Raw genomic sequence first — 22383 nt, forward strand, 5'->3', positions numbered from 1 at the left:
GGAGGGAGATTTGGGACTTGGGTGATGGGAATGTTGCACTGGTGATGGGTGGTGTTCCTTTTATGACTGAAACCCAAACACAATCATGTATGTAATCAAGGTGTTTAAATAAAAAAAAAATTAATTAAAAAAAAAAAAAAAAAAAAAAAAAAAAAAGAATGACCAAATACAATGAAACAAAGTACACGAGAATTGGTGTTTAATAGAAACATGCCATGTGATAGAGTTGCAGGATTGTATAGAAAGGAAACAGATTATGATGGAGGGAAGCATTCAATCAGGAAAAGGAGGTGATGCTGAAAGGTGGTAAAGTGCTAATATGGTAACCTATCAGCGCCATATTCTAAACCACTGTTTCAAAATACTTTAAAAAAAATTCTCCTCTTATTCTTTGTGAGGCACACACGGGGTCTGGAAGTATTGGTCAACAGAAGTGGACACTTGTGAAGGAACTGGTGTTTAAAGCATTTTCAACTGAAAACCAATCGAATAAATTAGTAATTTCTAGGTGACTAAATAAAAAGAGAATATTGTGTGAAGTTCTGTATAGTTTCATAATTCTTTCTTATATATAAATGTATATATATATTCATTTACCTTTGCTATTTTTCTTTAATATGCATTTGAGATGGTTACTGAAACATACAGTTAAATGAGACTGATGAAACTAATGCCAATAGATTTAAATTATGAAACAAGAACAATAACCAGGGGCTGGAGTGATAGCATAGTGGTTAGGGCATTTGCCTTGCACATGAACAACCTGGGATGAACACAGGTTCGATCCCAAAACAAAAACTCAACAATAATTTGATTATATCCAAATTATGCTTACCAACATAGATAATTAAAATAAATATTAATTTTTTCTTTTTTTATTGAAAGAGAAAAGGGTGAAAAGTCCATCTTTTAATAAAAGGAAAATATAATCTTTCAAAATAGCTAATACAAGGTATATTTTCACATTTATTCTTCCACAGAATAGTGTTATATGCTATATAAATCATTGTCAGACCCCAAATGATATTTTCTTAAAAGCAAAAATGTTGTACTAATGGTATTGACATTTTATTTCAATAAAACTAAGGTGTAATACCAAAGTTTAAGGAATCAATAGTTAATAATACCGAGTCAATTATATGACTTTAAATAATATCTAAATATTTTTAAAATGAAACAAAAATAGTAAGTAAAACTCACCTTTAGATAACTTTAGAAAAATAATTAACTTAACATCTACTTGGAATTTTCCACCTGCTCAAAGGAGAAGCATTCAAATTTTCAGTGTTTTTTTTGTTTGTTTGTTTTTCTAGGGTTAGGAGAAAGAAGACAACTTGAATGAGAAAAAAAAATGTGTATTTGTTTTTAGGAATCAACCGTATTGTTCATTAAATGATTCACTGTGTCATCTCTAAAGTTGAATAATTTTCCTCATTCTGCCAAAGAGCTTGACTCAGAGACTTCTTATTAATTCAATGAATTATCCTTTTGAATGAAAAGTTTCAGTGTTGTTCATTGAACATAGTTATTCAGTTATGAAAAAAATATTTAGCTCTAGGGACCAGAACAATAGTGCAGCAGTAGGGCGTTTGAACTGCACACAGCTGACCCAGGACAGACCTCGATTCCATCCCCGGTGTCCCATAAAGTCCCCCAAGCCAGGAGCGATTTCTAAGCACATAGCCTGGAATAACCCCTGAGTGTCACCAGGTGTGCCCCCCCCCCAAATACAACACCTGTGATGGGAAGTTTGCACTGGTGAAAGGAGGTATTCTTTTTATGACTGAAACCCAACTACAATCATGTCTCTAATCATGGTGTTAAATAAAAATATTATTACTATTATTATTTAAAAAGAAACAAAGCAAAGGAAAAATCTCTAAAAAGTAAATAAAATATTGTTTACTTAAAAAATAAAAATGTAACTCCCAATATTTTACTGAAAAAGCCAGATTTACTTACTTACATGTTTGATGTTGATATGCTATACTTTTCTCCTTTTCTAGTAATATTCTTTGTGATCTCTGTTTCTTTAAGGACTCGAATTAATCTGAAAATAGAGAGTGAAATAGATGGGATATGGAGATACCCGATTTTCTTGAATGTTGAACAACCTGATGTGGATGGTATTGTTGACATTGAAGCGGTTGGTTTAAATAAGGAATCTTCTGTTGAGTTACGTCTGAAAAGCACTTCCAGGTAATAATTTATCAAGCAAATATATGAACTTGGTTTTATGATTGTAAATTATGCTGATTTGGAAAAAAATTAAGATAATTCTATTCATTCTTTCATTTCACTGACTTGTAATAGTAGTGAAAGAAAGTAGTCTTTCACTGACAGAGTAGTATTGCTTCTATAAATCAAGCTTTAACTATTATTTTACTTAAAACAGGAAAGTAAGGTCTACCTAGTGAATACCAAAGCAAGAAGCAAAAGAATTAGACCTTTAAATTTTGCATAGAATCTTTATTTTCAAAGAACACTTCAATGTAATTTTCTAGGAAAAACACTGTTCAGTAAATTTTGATAGTGGATTATTGGGTGGTTTAGCTAATTACAGGTAATTGTGTAGTAATTATGGCATTGTATTTGTTTGTAATATGTTTAATCAAAGCTATATTACATATTTGTGTGATAACATGGATAATATAACAGTAATACATTTTTCTTTTATCTATCTCACATAAGTTGTGCATTGTTTTCAAAAATTACATGTATACTATAAAATTAATTCAATGTAACTTTGCATTTCACTTTATTTTATAATTCATAGACTCTGTTACCATATATATATTCAAAATCAATGTAGATATCCATTTTCTTCCCCTTCTCCATCAACACTGACATTTTCCTTATTTCTCTTTTAATCTCTACAACCTTGCCTTTTGGGGATATTTCATTAAAAAAAACTAATTTAATAGGCTGGAGTACAGCAGGTAAGATGCTTGCTTTACACATGATCAACCATGGTTTGACTCATGACACCCATATGCATGTGGGCACATGTTCATGGGCGTAAAGAGTATATGTGCCTACTCTTAATTTTTATATAAACTTTATCAAACTAGTACTTTACTAATCCCCAATGGTTTTCACTTCATGCTTGAATTATTGCATTACATTATTTGCCTGTAGTCGTTTTTATTTCAATTCATCTTAAATATTACAGCAAAACCAATGTCATTATGGAGGCTGGAGCAATAGTAAAGCAGGGAGAAAACTTTCTCTGCATGCAGCCAAACTGTTTTCCATTCCCAGCATTCCATGTTGTCCATGATCATAGCCAGGATTAATTCCTGAGAACCACTGTGTGTGGTCCCAAAAACAAAGACAAGAATAAAAACAAATAAAAACCAAATCTCCTGGGGGCCGGAGAGATAGCATGGAGGTAAGGCATTTGCCTTTCATGCAGAAGGTCATTGGTTGAATACCGGCATCCCATATGGTCCACCGAGCCTGCCAGGAGCAATTTCTGAGCATAGAGTCAGGAGTAACCCCTATATTATTAGCGAATAATAATATGGAAATGATGTTTTATCTATATTATATTTTACAGTTTAGAAATGAGCATATTTATTACATTTAAAAACTCAATGTAGATGATCAATAAAATATGTCAACCAACATATTTTATTTTATTTTGTGAGCCTCACTTAGCCATCCAAGGAATTATTCTTGGCTTTGTTCAGAGGTTACTCAGGCAATACTCAGGGAATCGTAAATGTTGCTAGGAATTGAACCTGATTCAACTTCATTTAAGACAAGAACCACAATCCTATACTATCTGGGTGGCCCCATCATTGGACATCTTAAACTCAATTTGGAACTCTCATTTGCAAGTCAGATTAGGGAGAGGACTGAAGTTTAAGGGAGAAGGTATACTAGGTGCATAATTCCAGAAGATGAGACTGTGAGTTCAACTGAAGTAAATGAAAATAAAACTGCAGGAATTTGGAAACAATGAAGAGATGCTGAAGGACAGGCACAAGTTAAGCAAATTGGTAATTTATTCAGAAGTAGTTAACTAGATAGCCCATAAGGCTGCTGGAGCCTGTGGTTTTATTTACCACTTCTCTGGGACAGAACCGAATGATGTATTGCTATTTCTAATCTCTCAGCTCAAATAACAATTTAGATAATTTCTTTGTCCATTCCCCTGGGCTTATGTCTGCCATGCAATAAATATCAGATATTGTTTACTTTCACATTCTTTGGAAAGAAAGAACTCTGGAGCACACAAGAAGCATATGTAAAGTGTTTCTATATTATAGAACCTTGGATACTGATGATTTTGAATAAATAAATACATTTATAAAATTAGAGGCAAAATATCTTGATTATCAAGCTAATCACCATCCATTATTTAGAAATACAGAAGTTAGAAATGTAAAGATCAAATGTATATGGAGTGATCTGTGTTTGAATTTTATTTTTTTATTATACATCATTTCAAGGACTATATTAATGCTTACTTGTCTAAAGATTTGTACCTTTGATCTCTGTCCAGCAAGGATCAGTCACAGAGAATGAGACATACACATTGAACTCCAAGCTTTGGGGCCATCAGGGATTTTAGAGTGAGCTCACATTTTGGTCATTCGATTAGTAGAGTATTGCCTTTCCCTTTCCTCTATTCCTAAATACATAGAATTTGAAATACTTTAGCCTCTGATCTTCATGATACCAATTGAAATTTTATGTGCTTGCACCCAGCTGCTTCTCAGACCTAGCAGCTTGGTCAGTCTTATTGCTGGGGTTTGGGGAATAAGACAGTGTAGAGATCCAATTTGGGTCTTTTGTGTGACCGGCATGGCTCCAGATCTTTAAATTATATATTACTTCTATGACCCTTACTTTACTTTTTAAATAACAATATTTATTTTATTATGACTTATGATACTGTATATGGTCTTGCTATCTTGGTAATTCAGTCCTCAAAACACGAGTTAAGAAATATTTCTTCCTATTCTCTTGTCTTGAAGCTTCGCTTTGCAGCCGCACACTCTTTCTAACCCCACCACAACACGCAGAAAAAAACCACACTACAAACTTGACAATGGGGAAACCTTGCAGATAAACACCATGCACAGAGAATGGAGACGATAGCTTGGATGACCAGAAAAATTCCAACTATCTGATTAACCTCTCGGATAAGGAGCTTAGAATAGAAATATGGATGATGTTCGTAGAACTCAAAGAAAGCATAGATTGATCTGAACAGAATACAAAGACAGAAATCAGAAAACTCCAAACTGAAATAACAGATCTGAAAAACATGGTAGCTTAAATGAAAACCTCAGTGGATAGCCTCACCAGCAGGTTAGCGGCAGCTGAAGAGAGAATCAATGTGCTGGAAGATGAGATGCAGAAAAACTCAACACAGCAGAAGAAATTGGAAAAGAACCTTAAGACAAGCGATCAGGCAATGGAAAAAGTACTCAAGGAATGTGAACAGATTAAAATAGAAATCTTTGATAAACTCAACAGAAACAACATAAGAATCATTGGAGTCCCAGAGGCCAGGTAGGAGATCCCCAGGAAGAATCAACTGTCAAAGACATCATCAAAGAGATACTTCCAGAGTTAAAGACTACATGCAATCAAATCCTGCATGCCCAAAGAGTATCAGCTAAAAGAGACCTGAAGAAAAACACCCCAAGACACATCCTTGTTACAATGACAAATCCCACAGATAGAGATAGAATACTGAAAGTAGCAAGATCAAAAAGGGAAATTACATTCAAAGGAGCATCCTTAAGAATCACAGCAGACATGCCACAAGAAACCCTCATGGCCAGAAGACAGTGGTGGAATATTTTGACAAGACTGAATGATATGAATGCCTCATCGAGAATACTGCACCCAGCCCAACTCACGTTCAGGTTTGAAGGAAGAATACATAGCTTCATAGATAAACAACAGCTCAGAAACTTCACAGATGAAAAACCAGCCTTAAAGGAAAAACTGAAAGGTCTACTTTAAGACAAGAGAGAACAACAAATATAGCAAACTTATCTACAAAGATGACATTAAATCCTATGACAATCATCTCCCTCTATGTCAATGGACTAAATTCACCAATTAAAAGACACATGTGTCAAAATGATGAATCCAACCTTCTGCTGCCTACAAGAAACACCTGAATAATCAGAACAAACATAGACTCAAAATCAAAGGCTGGAGGAAAATCATCTAAGCAAACAACACCCTTAAAAAAGCTGGGGTGGCCATAATAATAACTGATGACACCAACTGTATACTCAGAAAAGTGGTAAGGGACAAAGATGGACACTTTGTACTAATCAAGGGATATGTGCAACAATAAGAAATCAGACTATTAAACATATATGCACCCAATGAGAGACCAGCAAGCTATCTAATACAATTATGACCTCAACACTGCCCTGTCAACACTTGATAGATCAACTAGACTGAAACCCAAACACCAGGAAATTAAGCAGTCTACTACTGAACAAGCAGTGGATACGAGGTGAAATCAAAGAAAAATCAAAAATTTCCTGGAGACAATGAAAACACAAGTGGTACTGAGAGGAAAATTTATAGCTTTGCAAGCACACATTAGGAAGGAAGAAGGAGCATACATGAATAGCTTAATGACGCAGCTTATAGAATTAGAAAATGATCAACAAAAGAAACTAAAAATAGGGAGACAGAAGGAAATAACAAAGCTGAGAGCAGAAATCAGTGAAATGGAAACCCAAAACAACAATCCGCAAGATCAACGAAAGCAGAAGTTGGTTCTTTGCAAAATAAACAAGATTGATAGACCATTGGCAAAGCTCACAAAGCAAAAGAGAGAGAAACTTGATAACGTGTATTAGAAATGAAAAGGGGGAGATCACTACAGATATTGCAGAGATTCAAAGGGTATTCAGAGAATACTTTGAGAAAATCTTTGCCACTAAATATGAGAACCTGGACGAAATGGATAGATTTTTGAACTTATATAACCTTCCATGGTTGAATAAAGAAGATGTAGCATATCTAAACACCACCATCACTATTGAGGAAATTAAAACCGTAATCAAAAATTTGCCCAAAAACAAAAGCCCAGACCCTGATGGATTCACGAATGAATTCTTTCAAACCTTTCAAGAGGAACTACTACCAATCCTGGCCAGGCTCTTTTATGAAATCGAAAAAACAGGAACACTTCCAAATAGCTTTTATGAAGCCAACATCACCTTAATACCAAAAACAGAGATGCTGCCAAAAAAGAAACTTACAGACCAATATCCCTGATGAACACAGATGCAAAGATCCTCAACAAAATCCTGGCGAACAGGATCCAGTGCCTCATCAAGAAGATCATTCCCTTTGATCAAGTAGGTTTCATCCCAGGAATGCAAAGATGGTTTAACACCTGTAAATCTATCAACATAAACAACAAGAAAAATAAAAAATCACATGGTCATATCAATAGACACAGAAAAAGCATTTGATAAGGTTCAATACCCATTCTTGATGAAAACTCTCAGCAAGATGGGAATGGAAGGAACCTTTCTCAATATAGTTAAGGCCATCTACCACAAGCCAGAGGCAAATATTGTCCTCACTGGAGAAAACTGAAAGCCTTTCCTCTAAATTCTGGCACAAGACAAGGCTGTCCTCTCTCACCACTCCTATTCAACATAGCACTGGAAATAATTGCTATAGCGATTAGGCGAGAAAAAGATATCAAGGGAATCCAGATAGGAAAGGAAGAAGTCAAGCTCTCATTGTTTGCAGATGACATGACACTCTACCTAGAAAACCCTAAAGTCTCTATGAAAAAGCTTCTAGAAACAATAGACTCATATAGCAAGGTGGCAGGCTACAAAATTAACACACAAAAATCAATGGCCTTTTTATACACTAATAATGATAGGGAAGAAATAGACATTAAGAGAACAATCCCATTCACATTAGTCCCACACAAACTCAAATATCTTGGAGTCAACCTGACTAAAGATGTGAAGGATCTATACAAAGAAAACTATAAAACACTGCTCCAAGAAATAAGAGGACACATGGAAATGGAAACACATACCCTGCTCATGGATTGGCAGGATCAACATCATTAAAATGGCAGTACTTCTGAAAGCATTGTACAGATTGAACACGATTCCTCTAAAGATACCCATGACATTCTTCAAAGAAGTGGATCAAACACTTCTGAAATTCATTTGGAACAATAAACAACCTCGAATAGCTAAAACACTCCTTGGGAAAAGGAATATGGGAGGCATTACTTTCCCCAATTTTAAGCTGTATTACAAAGCAATAGTTATAAAAACAGCATGGTATTGGAATGAAGACAGACTTTCAGATCAGTGGAATAGGCTTGAGTACTCAGAGAATGTTCCTTAGACATATAACCACCTAGTTTTTGATTAAGGAGCAAGAAATCCTAAATGGAGCAAAGAAAGCCTATTCAACAAGTGGTGTTGGCACAACTGGTTAGCCACTTGCAAAAAAGCGAACTCAGACCCCCCATGTACAAAAGTAAAATCCAAATGGATAAAAGACCTTGATATCAGATCTGAAACTATAAGATATATAGAACAACATGTAGGTGAAACACTCCAGGACATTGAGACTAAAGGCATCTTTAAGGAGGAGACAGCACTCTTCAAACAAGTGGAAGCAGAGATAAACAGATGGGACTATATTAAGCTGAGAAGCTTCTGCATCTCAAAGGAGATAGTGCCCAGAATACAAAGGCCACCCACTGAGTGGGAGAAATTATTCACCCAATACTCATCAGATAAAGGACTAATATTCCAAAATTTACAAGGTACTGACAGAACTGTACAAGAAAAAACAACTAACCCCATCAAAAAATGGGGAGAAGAAATGAACAGACACTTCGCAAAAGAAGAAAGGCAAATGGCCAAAAGGCACATGAAAAGATGCTCAACATCACTAATCATCAGGGAGATGCAAATCAAAACTACTATGAGGTACCACCTCACGCCACTGAGATTGGCACACATCACAAAAAATGGAAAACAAGCAGTGCTAGCAGGGATGTGGAGAGAAAGGAACTCTCACTGCTGGTGGGAATGCCATCTAGTACAACCTTTATGGAAAGCGATATGGAAATTCCTTCACAAACTGGAAATTGAGCTTCCATACGATCCAGCTGTACCACTCCTAGGAATATACCCGAGGAGCACAAAAATACAATACAAAAATCCTTTCCTTACACTTATATTCATCACAGCGCTATTTACAATAGCCAGACTCTGGAAAAAAACAAGATGCCCTTCAACAGATGATTGACTAAAGAAACTGTGGAACATATACACAATGGAATACTATGCAGCCATCAGGAGAGATGAAGTCATGAAATTTTTCTATACATGGATGTACATGGAATCTATTATGCTGAGTGAAGTAAGTCACTCATATTCAAACTCTTAAATGAAAGAAACGTTCAACCTAGAATCCACTACCCAGAAAAGCTCTCATTTACATTGGAGGGATGGTTAAAAACATTTTCAGACAAAAAGAACTCACAACATTTGCACTAACCAAACCGACCTAAATGAACTACTCAAAGAGCAATTACACAACCAAATCCCCAATTGTAACAACAAAAACCCTAAACAATATAATGGCACAACAGCCCATCTGTAAATAGTTTCCTTAAATGTCAATGGTCTAAACTATCTCATCAAAAACAGATACAGCAATTTAGACTGAGCAGGTGTCCAATGAACTGCTCTTTATAGATGACCATATTACTGTTCTAATGCTTTTATTCACAGAAACGGGTTCAGAATGTGTTTGGAAGCCATGGACTCTCATTAAATTGCTCTCTATAAAATTTTTAATGTCTTAGTTTTACTATGTTTATAATAACTCCTTGTGGGGCCTTAGCGGTGGCACAAGTGGTAGGGCATTTGCCTTGCATGTGCTAACCTAGAACAGACCGCAGTTTAATCCTCCAGTGTCCCTTATGGTCCCCCAAGCCAGGAGCGATTTCTGAGCATATAACCAGGAGTAACCCTTGAGTGTCTCGGGTGTGGCCCAAAAAACAATCAAACAAATGTAATAACTCCTTGATCTTTTTGTCCAGTCATACTTGAAGATATAGGTTGGTCACCCCAGTTTCATATTGCAATACTAAACTATATTAGACTCAGAAGACACTGCTCACAAAATAATGTCACAATAATTCTAATCAATTCATTTTTTACTTCATAATGCCCGCTAGCTAGTGTAACCTAATATTTATGTTGACAGATAACAATGGAATAAAGAACTGCATGCCAAAAACTCCTGCTATGAAGTTTATTTATTGAGTCTGTAATTGTAATTTTTTTTCAATTTCTGGTAGTTCACCTTTATACCATAATGCTCATAGTTTTCGATTACTATTAGGAAAGGAATCTGGATGTAGAATTGTCTTACAGTGCTCGTTACCATATCATGTACTTTACTAGACTTGAACATTGGGATTGTTTTTAAGAATGCACTATACACAATCTAATCCATGAAACCTTTCTTCAGTAAACTTTACCCTTAACAATCATGATTGACCTAGGAAATGTAAAACCTTTACATCTTTCTTGTCAGCTTTATAGTTTTTAAGCATTCTGTCCCATTTCACCTGGGTCAGCTTTTCAACCCCAGTCTATATATGTGCACATGAGTATGTGTGTTGGCCACCTCAGTGTATGTCTAATGCCATCTGTAATATACATAATGTATGTTTATGTTGTATATTGTCCTTCTCCATATTATATATAACCTCTGATCCCCCCTCCTTCACTTACCACCTTACAAATTATTTTTTAGCCCTTCACTCTCTCAGCTCCATTCTGTTATTTCCCCACATTTAGCTCTTTTTACCCTCAATTCTTAACTCAGTATGAAGTGGAATATTACTCTTACCCCAGCGAGCTGCCAACCTGCTCACAAAGTGGAAAGTTAGATTACTAGCTTGCCTTGCCTCAACCCTGGAAGAAGCATCCTGCTGCTGCTTCTGCTGATTGCTTTCTGAGGCCCCCTTTCCTCTACCTTTTTTTCCGTGGACTGTAACTTGCTACAAGATTCAGTTTCTGAGAAACCCCCAGCTTGAGGACATTTCCTGATATGTGACTGCTGGGAGCCATATTTTAGACTCCACAAAGCCATATCACAGGCTAAAGCTGTGCTGTGGATATTACCCCCTCCCAGACTGTTTCAGAAGTTTTAAAGGGGACATGTATATATCCTTTAAATATTTCTTTAGATGTATTTCCTTACTAAGTATAACTCTTATTGTCTGTCTTCTTATGTAGCAGCAGTTTCCCCCATTCTTTTTTATTTGATCTGTTTAGTAAGAAATTCACATAGATAAGTTTCTTTAGTATTCTGAGTACATGTTAGAGCCAAGTTATCAAGATTGTTTAGCTTGATATTTTTACCCCCATAAACACCAGTAGAACCATGAGGTATTCCTTTTTGCATAGGCACACTAAAATGGGGAAACCTTACATGTGCAAACAAGATCTTATGTAATAGAGATAGCACCACATAAATTTTCTATAGGCAGTGGAGCCTTACATCCTGAAATCTTGTTATAGTGACTTGGCTTAGGCTTCAGAATATTGGACATTGACCATTCACCCCTGAACCTAGGATCCCATCTATGGAAACAGCATAGTTTTCTACACCAGCACTAGGAATTGGACTTTTACCAGGGAAGGCCTTTATGCTGCCCTGGCGTCGACTTACTTTAGAGTGGGTTCATACAAGATCCTGATAACTTGATAACAGCAACATCAGACTTTCAGAGAAGGGTTCTCTGCATTTTCATAATGGTAGATGAAACCAGTGGACACTCGTTGTCACCCTGACCTCAACATAGGTTCTGTACAGAAACCAGTATCTCCAACTACAGAAACCTGACTTTAACAGCCATGATTGTGCAGAGCTTTTACTGGGTCCACAAAGAAAGGTTTTGGGGTTAGAAAACTTAGATACCTGGAGCCTGTAGTTGGTCTTATGCCAGTATGCTTCATGGGTAAGGTCTCCCAGTTTCTAGGCCAAAGGTTTTTCCTTTCTATTTTTCCCCATATTATGCTGTGCCTATGCAAAAAAGAAAAACAAACAACAAACAACCAAAAAACCCAACTGACACACACACACACACACACTTTTTATTGTATTTTTTTTATCAGTTGTCATTTAAATTGGGGCTCCTGCCATTTTCAAAGAATCTTGGGACATGGATTACTCTATTCTATCACATATTCTCACATTTTTATATAAAACTAAGAGGAAAGGAATAAGGAAAGGTTGAGGGCCAGAGGTTAGTGGGATAGGATGCACTCTGTGTTCAGTTGTGGAGGGAGGTTGAGATTGGTGGTATGAAAGACCCTTACTGATTTTATATCTAAAATTCAATTACTAAGGACTGCAGATCACAGTTGTTTTAATAAAAATACAAAAGTATTTTTCTCTTATAAACTCTCATCCACTATACCCTTTCCTGCTTTATTCTACCATGTTCTTCAACACTGTCAGTCTTCATCCAAATGTCATCAATCTTGCCATGATAAAGATCCCTTGGATTTTAAATGCCACTTGTTTATTTCAAACTTCAGCAATTTGTCTTCAAGCCCAAGAACAGATAATAATCCCATAAAGTACTTTCATTTCAGTACATGAGAGAGATAAATGAAAATAAGAAAATACCACATTGGAATAATAGTACAAATATTTTATGATAGATGTTATGGTCATATTTTTCTACCTGACTATGTTATTACAAATTATTGAATTTTCATGGGGGCATTAAATTCTTCCAGGTTTTATTGGGGCAATATTTTATACTTTGTAAACTATAAATATATGATATGGTTGAAAAATAGTTAAGATTAATGTTGTTACCATCAGAATAATGACATGATAATAATTTTAAAAGTGGCCTCACACTACGGTTTTTACAATATAACAATCATTAGACTCACATCTAGATGGCAGCATTAATATTGCCCTCCACAACAGCACATAAACTCTATATCAAGCTCTTGCTCAAATAATGTTTGATGATAAAATTTAAGATTAATATTTGTACTTTTGCTCCAGAAATCCGCAACCGTTTGATGATAAAATTTAAGATAAATATTTGTACTTTTGTTCCAGAAATCCACAACCATTTACTGCCTACTTTCTATCTAAGACCAGTGATGAGATTTTTGTAATACCTGACAAAGGAGTAATTCAACCTCATCAAAGTGAAACAGGTATCATCACAATAGGTTTTAAACCCTGCGACTATGGTAAAATATACAAAGCCGAGTTAGCAATAGAGGTGAGTTCTATTAAAGTAATAATCAAGACTATTTATTATAAATAAGTATTAAATGAACAGGTGGGAAATATTTTTTTACCAATATTAAATCTCTCCCATTTTTTTTGTGTTAAGATGGAAGATGAATACTGGTTATATGAGGTTAATGGAATACCTCCACCTTCTGGACCATCAAAAGATACAAAAGCCAAGGTTGACTGTAGGAACAAGGCATATGATAATAAAACAACTAAGGTGAACAATTTCATCCAAAAAAATGTCAAGCTCGTAAAGGCAAAGCTGTCCTGTACTTCAAAAGATTCTCCTTTGACACTGAAAAATAAATAGATTCTTCCAAAATATTTCTCGATCTTAAGTAGAATTGATTATGTTGTCATGTTTGTATCAATTTTGGGGGCCTTTTCCTAAATGTTCTGAGGAATTTCTATTTCAGTTATAATAGGTCTTCTATATTTCACTTCACAAAATACTACTTTATTGTCTGGATACCTAATTTATGAGTTAAGCTGTGTTTTTTTAAGGAAAACTGATTGCAAATCCTGGAGTTGGAATATTTTTAAAAATAAGACACTGAAATAATTCCCAAGGATGAGAGCTGGAAGGACCAGCTCAAGATATAAAGCTCGCCACAAAAATTGGTGAGTGCAGTTAGAGAAATAACTATGCTGAGAACCATCATAACAATGTCAGTGAGTGAGGGATGTAGAAAGCCTGTCTAGAATACAGGTGGAGGGTGGAAGAAGGAGGGGCTTGGGGTATTGGTGATGGGAAGGTTGCACTGGTGAAGGGGGAGTGTTCTTTTTATGACTGAAACCCAACTATAATGAAGTCTATAATCATGGTGTTTAAATAAAAATATTATTTAAAATTAAATTATAATTATGATAATAAAAATTTAATATGTGCTAAGAAATTAGGAAAAATTATGTGCCCCAGATATTTGAACAAAAAATATTTTATGGCCATGCTAGTTTTTCAAATACAAGAGTTGCTATTAAAGCCCTATTTGTCAAGTTGATCTTGCTTATAAATCTCTACATCATTAAACATCATCACATAAAATGGAAGAATATACCATGTCTCATGTCTGTCATGTAAAGTACCATTACCATTCAAGAGCTTAAAAATCCATGCATATAAAAGTACATTATACTTAAAGTGCGTGCTATATTTAATGAGTATGTTATATTTAAAGTGAATGCTGTATTTAAAGACTCCTACATGACATCTTTAAATACTGTAGACATATATATTTTTTGGCTTTAGGTTTTTGGGCCACACCCAGTGATGCTAAGGGGTTACTCCTGGCTATGCGCTCAGAAATCACTCCTGGCTTGGGAGACCAAATAGGACTCCACTGTCTGTCCTAGGTTAGCCGTGTACAAGGCAAATACCCTACTGATGCACCACCGCTCTGGCCCATTTAGTCATATTTTAGAATAATCCAAGAGAAAATTTTTTCCCCAAACAAGGAGAATATGTTGATTTGGACTTTTGTTTTATGAAAAGAATTATGATAACCTACAAATATGGATTATCTCTAAAATGATTTAACACAAACTGTTGGACTCTAATGCAAAACTCCCATGTGATTTTAAGCAAGATGCTTATATTTCAGTGCCATATTCTCTTGTAAGAAGAGTAAAAGAAATGTTCTAGGACAAAAGTTGGATACTTAAAATCAGTGGGGCAAATATTGTTTACCCCCTATTTTTATAGATACTGCTAGCAAAATTTTTTTACATTTTAGTCGCTGAAAAATCAATAGAGGAATTCTGATTTACACAAGAATATTAAATAATATTCAAATATCAATAATTATCAATGAAGTTTTATAAGAATGGAGTCAGAATCATTGCTTTGTTTAATGTCAATTACTATACAATTACTATACTAACTATACTATACTATACTATACTATACTATACTATACTATACTATACTATACTATACTATACTATACTATACTATACTATACTATAAAAACAGCGAAGTTAAGTGGAAAGAAACTATATAGCTGTTTGGCCTGGAGTAACTGTACAGTGGCTAGGACACTTGCCTTGCATGCAACAGACCAAACTTCAATCCATTTCACCACATATGTTATCCTGAACTTTTCAAGAGTGACCCCTAAGAACTGTTGGAAGGGGCCCAAAAACAAAAAGAAAAACAAGAAAAATAAGAAAAAGAAAAACTGAAGCTGAAGAGTTTAAGCACTTGTATTTTATTAAGAAAAATGTTTGATAATTCTGACCCAGACTAATAGCTACTGTAAATGAACATATTCAAAATTCTGCAAATGATATTTTACTCCTGGAGAAACATATTGGAAGTCAATTAGTTTTATCTGTAGTAGTTGAAGTAGAAGAAAGTGGGTCCCACATATTCCAGATTTCTCATCTTTATTTCTCATCCTTAATTGCTTAAACTTCTGTAAATTTCTAAAAGCTATTAATCTCTCTCCTTCCAGCACTCTTCATTTCAATATCAAGGACTAGACCCTTTATAGTACTTTCCCTTTATAGTACTCTGATATGGACAAGTCTATCTCTAATTATGTCCTTAAGAAACACTTAAAATTTAAAACACTGAAAGTTGCATTTCCCTAGAACATATCTATAGGTATAATTGCCCTTTTTAATTTTGGGGCCATGCCTGGTGATGTTCAGGGGTTACTCCTGGATATGTGTTCAGAAATTATTCCTGGCTTAGGGGACTATATGGGAGGCCAGGGGAATCAAACTGCACTTAGTCCTGGATCAGCCGTGTGCAAAGCAAATGCCATATTGCTGTGACATTGCTCCAGCCCCAGATATAATTGCTTTTATAATTTGGTGTTATATAGTAATAAATTATTATTTCATGATTTCTTTGATGAGGGCCTACATTTAGTGGTTCTCAGGGACTATCCTCTGTGATGTTTGTGAGACGGAACTTGGGATTCCACATACAAAGCATATACTTCAGCTCGCTCAGCCATCTTACTAACCTAGTTACACAATCTTTAACCCTCTTACAGTAAACATTCAGAAGTCATAACTGATCTCCTGCCTAAAGTGCTACAATAGTTGAAATTAAGATATCCTGATAGTATATTAGCATTTGACTTACATCATTCAGAGAAGTGAGGATGAGATCCTGGAAGATATGCTATTAACTTTCATACTGTGACTATTTAAATGATGATACTTCAAGTTGTGTTCCTAGATTGTCATGTTTCAAAACTTTTCCTTCCTTATCTTCTTCAGAACTTGGAATATCTGTGCAAATTATTGTACAAATGGAATATGGGTCAGGGGAAATTCAAGTAAATAAAAAAAGCATGGGGATGGAGCAATAGCACAGCAGGTAGAGTGTTTGCCTTGTGCCTGGCCTACCAGGATTTAATCCCTGCCACTCCATATGGTCCTCCCAGTTTGCCAGGAGCCACTTCTGGGCATAGAGACAGAATTAACTCCTGAATGATGCCAGGTGTGGCCCAAATCAAACAAACCAACCCTGAAGAGCACAACTCTGAGTTTATTGAAAGAATGATAAAACTTCGTTCAAAGAAATTGTGGTATCATAATAAAAGACTTAACCGGGTACCCTACACATTTCTTCATGAATAGAACAAAGGTGTTTCTGCTGTAAACAGCTGTAACTCTGCCTTGGGTCTTCCTGTGGCAATAGTAACATGCTTGTTCTGAGATATCCAGTCCGGCAAAAGTTCTAGAAAGTTAATACTGCTACTACAGTGTCAGGTGAAATAATGAATGAATTGGTAATGGATAAGCAGAGGTTAATTTCATCTCTCCATCTTTGTCCTCCAAATGACTTCTTTGCTCTGTGTTCTCTCTAATGGCACTAGCAGACCTGAGCTCCCTTTGCTTGCAGTGGAAACTTTAATGACACATGCCATGTTTACACTTCTCCCTCATGATATTCGCTAAAATCATCTTCTAAATAAACTACTTGATATAAAACTTTATCTCAAAATCTGACTTGGAAAAAGCCAACCTAAAATATTCCTGAATTTTGCCACTCAAGAACAGTATAGACGAAGCTCTTTTCTAGTTGGATATATATTACCCAATAATTCATATATAATTCCAAAAGTTCACATTCATCATCCTCAAAGGAGGTGTCTTTGGGAGATATCTGGGTGAATAAGTGAGATTACTACCCCTTCCTGTAAAAGAGGGTCTGAAGTGATACCTATTCCCTCCCACCAAGTATGAATTCAGGGAGAATCTTCAAACAAGAAGAGAAGTTTCACCAAATGCTGTATCATAATCTCAAACATCCAGCTTTCATTACTGTAAGCATTAATTATTTTTGGTATTTGTTTTTTGGGTCACACCTGGTGGCACTCAGAAATAACTCCTGGGAGGCTCGGGGGACCATACGGAATGCCAGGATTTGAACCAGGGTCCATCCTGTGTTGGCTGCATGCAAGGATGCATGGCTGTATATCACTCTGGCCCCCAAGTTAACAATAATTTATAAGCCACTTTGTTTATGGCATTTTGTTAGCAGTTGAAATAGAGTACTATGTTGTTGGTCCTGTAAATTCAATGGGCAGGGTGAATTCTGGGTCCATGATATCTGATTTTCAGTGGCATTCACTCCATTTTATTGTGTTTCTAGTTATCAAAGGAATTTATATGAAGCACAAAGACAACATGAAATTAATCAGAACTGGAATAGGGTTAGTTAATAAAAATTTTAAATTTGACTTATGAAACATTTTATCACTTTAAGTAGGAAACTTGAACATTTTGTATTTTTCATTTAATTCAACTAATCAGTGCCATTAAAAGTACCTCATTGAAGGTACCATTTTACACCAGTAAGGATGACACACATCAAAAATAATGGGACCAATCTCTGTTGGTGGGGATGTGGTAAAAATAAAAGAACTCTCATCCACTGCTGGTGGGAATGCTGCCTGGTCCAACTCCTATGGAAAACAGTGTGGAGAGTGCTCAGTAAACTCAGAATTAAACTCAGTAAATTCAGCGGCCATATAGCCCAGCAATCACACTCCAGAGTATCTATCTTCAAGAAGGAAGGACATTCATCCCAAAGTATGTATGCACTCCACTATTTATCACAGCACTGAGCACAGTAGCCAAGTTTGGAACCAACCTCGATGCCCAACAACAGATGAGTGGATTATGAAGATGTGGTACTTATATACACATTGGAATATTACATAGCAGTTAGAAATGATACAATCATGGATTTTGCAGCAATATGGATGGATCTAGAAAATTTATGTTAAATGAAGTAAGCCAGAAGAATAAGGACAAATACAGAATGATAGCACTTATCTGAGGTATTTGGAACATCTACCATGTATACTTACAATACTCCATGAAAAAAACAATGCTCTACTAGGGCAGAAACTCCAAGCACCACAGCTGTCAGCATATAGCGAGGAGAACTGTTCAAATCAAGTGGAAGAGTGGCAATACAAATTCTTGACTAACCATTATACCATAAAGAAATGAGCAAAAATGGAAACAGTGGTTTAGAGTGAACAGGTAAGCACTCAACCTCTAATTACAAAGGCCTATAAAAATCATGTTATTTATCCACAGAACCAGGTGAAGAATATGATTGGAAGCCAGGAATTTCTGTTGCAGTGATTACTAACAACATGTTTTAATACCTTATTTTTTTTTCAGGTATAAGATAACCCTTCAGCTTCTTTGCCCACAGTGGTTTCTGGAAACATAGGGTAAACACCCTATTTCTATGGCTCAGTGCTCAGACTAGGTACCATATAAAGTGTTCATTATGACAATATCTTGATAAAATATCCAATTTACTCATGTCCTTTTTTATGTCTTCTATTAGAACCTAAGCAGTATGAATATCCAGACCAATGAAACAGTGAACGGTGCATTACAGACTTAAGTTACAGGTTCTACTCATCGAATAAGTTTCTGCAAATTACATCTCCTTTTTACTTCTTTTTTCTTCTTTTCTTTTGTCTCTTTATTTCTTCTTCCTGTTTCTTTTTAATTCCTCTCCTTTCTTCTTGTTCTTCTTCCTCCTCCTCCTCCTTCTATGCCTCTTCTACACTTCATCTTCATCATAAATTCAATCTATGTTAAATAAGCCCACACTGTCAGTTTCTTTTTAGTAAAGAAACTTCAATACGTAGATGTGGCAGAAGATACTACATAGGGTTGCCACTTCTTATAGACCTCAATACCACATTGCTTAGTACTCTAGATGCAAAACTATGCTTATCCTTAAATGCTCTAGCCACTAACCCTGAAACCTTCACTTATCAAGACAGTCATGGACAAAACACCTATATATTGGGAAACCTTCCAATTTCGACACACCTACCCCAAATTCTTTTTATTTTTTCTAGCTCATTTTTACTGTATTTACTTATCCTTCTTTTCTCTTGTTTTTCCTTTCTTTATTTCCGAATCTATATCTTATTATCTAATTATTTATATTCTTTTAAGGCAATTATATCTTAAGAACTCAGACCCAACCTATGAGGGTAAGGCCTCCAAGATGGGCCTGTCGTTCTTTTATCTGTGCAAAAACCAGGAGTGCTAACTACAGAAGACTGACTTTGACAACCATGACTGGGAAGAACTTAGCATGGGACCAATAAGAAAGACCCTAACCGAGGCTTTAGCGTAGGACTTGTACAAAACTCAAGATGTCTAATTCCAGAGGTCCTACTTTGACAACTAAGACTGATCAGAACTTCTGGAACCATAATGAAGAATCTATCCTAGGCTTCGGCATAAGATTTTAGCATAAACCAAGACCACTTATTACAGAATACTGATTACAACAATGATGGAACAGAACTTCTAGAACCCTGAAGAAAGACTCTATCCTAGACTTTGTCCTATGATCTGTGAAAATACCAAGATCACTAGCTACAGAGGCCTTATTTTATCATGTAAATCTGAGTAAAAAGTTTCCTGGCATCATAAAAAGACCTTGGGGTGTGGTAATGAGCATGTATAATGCCAGTTGTTGTTCTCATGGCAGTATGCTTCAAGAGTGGAGAAACCCTGAATTTCTTAGGCCAAGGGAATTCTCTTTCTTATTTCCCCAATACTTACTGTGTCTATGCAAAAAATAAAAATAAAAAAAATAAAGGAAGCACAAAACCTTGTTAACCAACACTCCTTCCTTTGTTTTTCTTTTTCTCTTTTATTTTCTTTGTTTTTCTTTATTTTCTTTCTTTTTCACTCTTGTGGTTATTATTTTGTTTTTTTTTTGTTGTTGTTGTTGCTGGATGTTTTTTTTTTCGTAGTTACTGGTTTTGTTGTTGTTATTTTATTATTGTTTTTGTTATGGTTTTTGTTATTGTTCGTTTTTTCTTCTTCCAGCAGAACCACACAGCTTGAATTATCTTGTTCTGTCTCATGAATAAAGGGAGAAAATAAAAATGAATGGTACCATGACAAAACAGCCCTATAAACATTAAGTGAAAATAAAAAATGATCAGACTTAAACACCCAACCCAATGTCAACAACAGAATATATACCCTATCTACAACAAGCTATACACAGAGGGAACAGTTACATTAGCACTCCAGGGAGCAAAGGAGGGAGTTATGCAACACATATTGGGAAAAGCAGTGGAGGGAGGACAACCCTGGTGGTGGGAATTGCCCTGATTTATTGTCACCATGTGCTTTAAATATTACTGTGAAACGTTTGTTATTCACTTTTGGTCACAATAAAAAAAATTTTTTAAAAAAGTACCTCATTGAGGGCCAGAGCAGTAGAAGAGCACACATGGTCTTTGTGACTAATCTAGGTTTGATCTCTTGCACTACAAATGAACATCACTCCCTCACCAGGAGTGTTCCCTGAGCCAGAAGTAAACTCTGGGCACTTCCTGGTGTGACCAAAAATAAGTATTTGTATAGATTTTCTATGATAATGTTAAAATTATATTACATATTCATAAGGTAGCATTCTGATTTTATCAGTTTGAAGTATAGCATTATCCCTTTATCGTGTTTATAATTTTGAAATATTTTTCTATGTGCAAGTGAGATAGTGTACTGCGTAAGGGGCTTGTCTTGTAAACCACCAATTCTAAACACTCCCTACCAACACATATGGTTCCCCAAAGCACCCAGGAGGGAATCCCCAAACCATTAAGCTTTAAGTACTGCAGTTGGGTCCCACCCCCAAATTATTTTTCTTCTATATCATTTTTCTTTGTTTTCTATTTTTCTTTTTTTTTATAAATTATCTTTATTTAAACACCGTGATTACAAATATAATTGTAGTTGTATGATTACAGTCATGTAAAGAACACCCCCCTTCACCAGTGCAGAATTTCCACCACCAATTTCCCAGATCTATCTAATCCCCACCCCACCCACACCTATACTCAAGACAGGCTTTCTTTTTCCCTCATTCATTCACATTGTTATAATAGTTTTCAGTGTAGTTATTTCTATAAATGCACTCATCACTCTATGTGGTGAGCTTCATATCATGAGCTGCACCTACTGAGAAGATAGGGGGAAATAAGGGTTGGGACTTAGGCAGTAAAATATTAGAAATGAGATTTGTAGGGCAGTATCAAGGTCACAATATAAGATAGATGTTATGGATATATAAAATATATGCATACAATACTATCAATAGGAAAACAAGGAGAAAAAAATTCCAGTGACTGTCCCAACATAAACCATACTAAAACAGCCTGCCCTCCTCCCAAAGTGCATTTCCATTAGTGTAGGGAGAGGTAGGGGGAAGCTTGAAGACCACTAAGAGTCCACTTGAACCCACTTCTGGCCACCTGAACTGGCACCCAGGGAAGGCCTGGAATCAGGGGAAAAAGACAAGGACGGCTGGGGGCCTGTCAAGCCTCCCAGCACTCCCCAGGACAGGGAGAAGGGCTCTGGTATGGGGCCTCCCCAAACCCCATACCTGGCAAGAGCTGGTCTCCAGAATCAAAGAGGAAACGGGAGGCCAGATGTCTGCCCGCATTCTTCCCCATGCACCTCCCCCCTGGAGTACGGAGGGAGGGGGGAAGCCTGAGGGCCACTAAGAGTCCACCTGAACCCACTCCTGGCCAT

General features: G+C 35.9%; 1 protein-coding gene across 1 annotated transcript in view; it reads left to right on the forward strand.

The window, feature by feature from the left end:
* Positions 1–13639, forward strand: part of CFAP47 (cilia and flagella associated protein 47) — a 433368-nt gene extending 419729 nt beyond the window's left edge. Inside the window, exons 65-67 of the mRNA XM_049766890.1 lie at positions 2038–2199; positions 13144–13312; positions 13427–13639. Coding sequence (XP_049622847.1) covers positions 2038–2199; positions 13144–13312; positions 13427–13639 — 544 coding nt within the window. The remainder of the gene's footprint in view (positions 1–2037; positions 2200–13143; positions 13313–13426) is intronic.
* The last annotated feature ends 8744 nt before the right edge of the window (positions 13640–22383 follow it).

This window comes from Suncus etruscus, chromosome X (assembly GCF_024139225.1).
Source record: "Suncus etruscus isolate mSunEtr1 chromosome X, mSunEtr1.pri.cur, whole genome shotgun sequence".
NCBI classification, from domain to species: Eukaryota; Metazoa; Chordata; class Mammalia; order Eulipotyphla; family Soricidae; genus Suncus; species Suncus etruscus.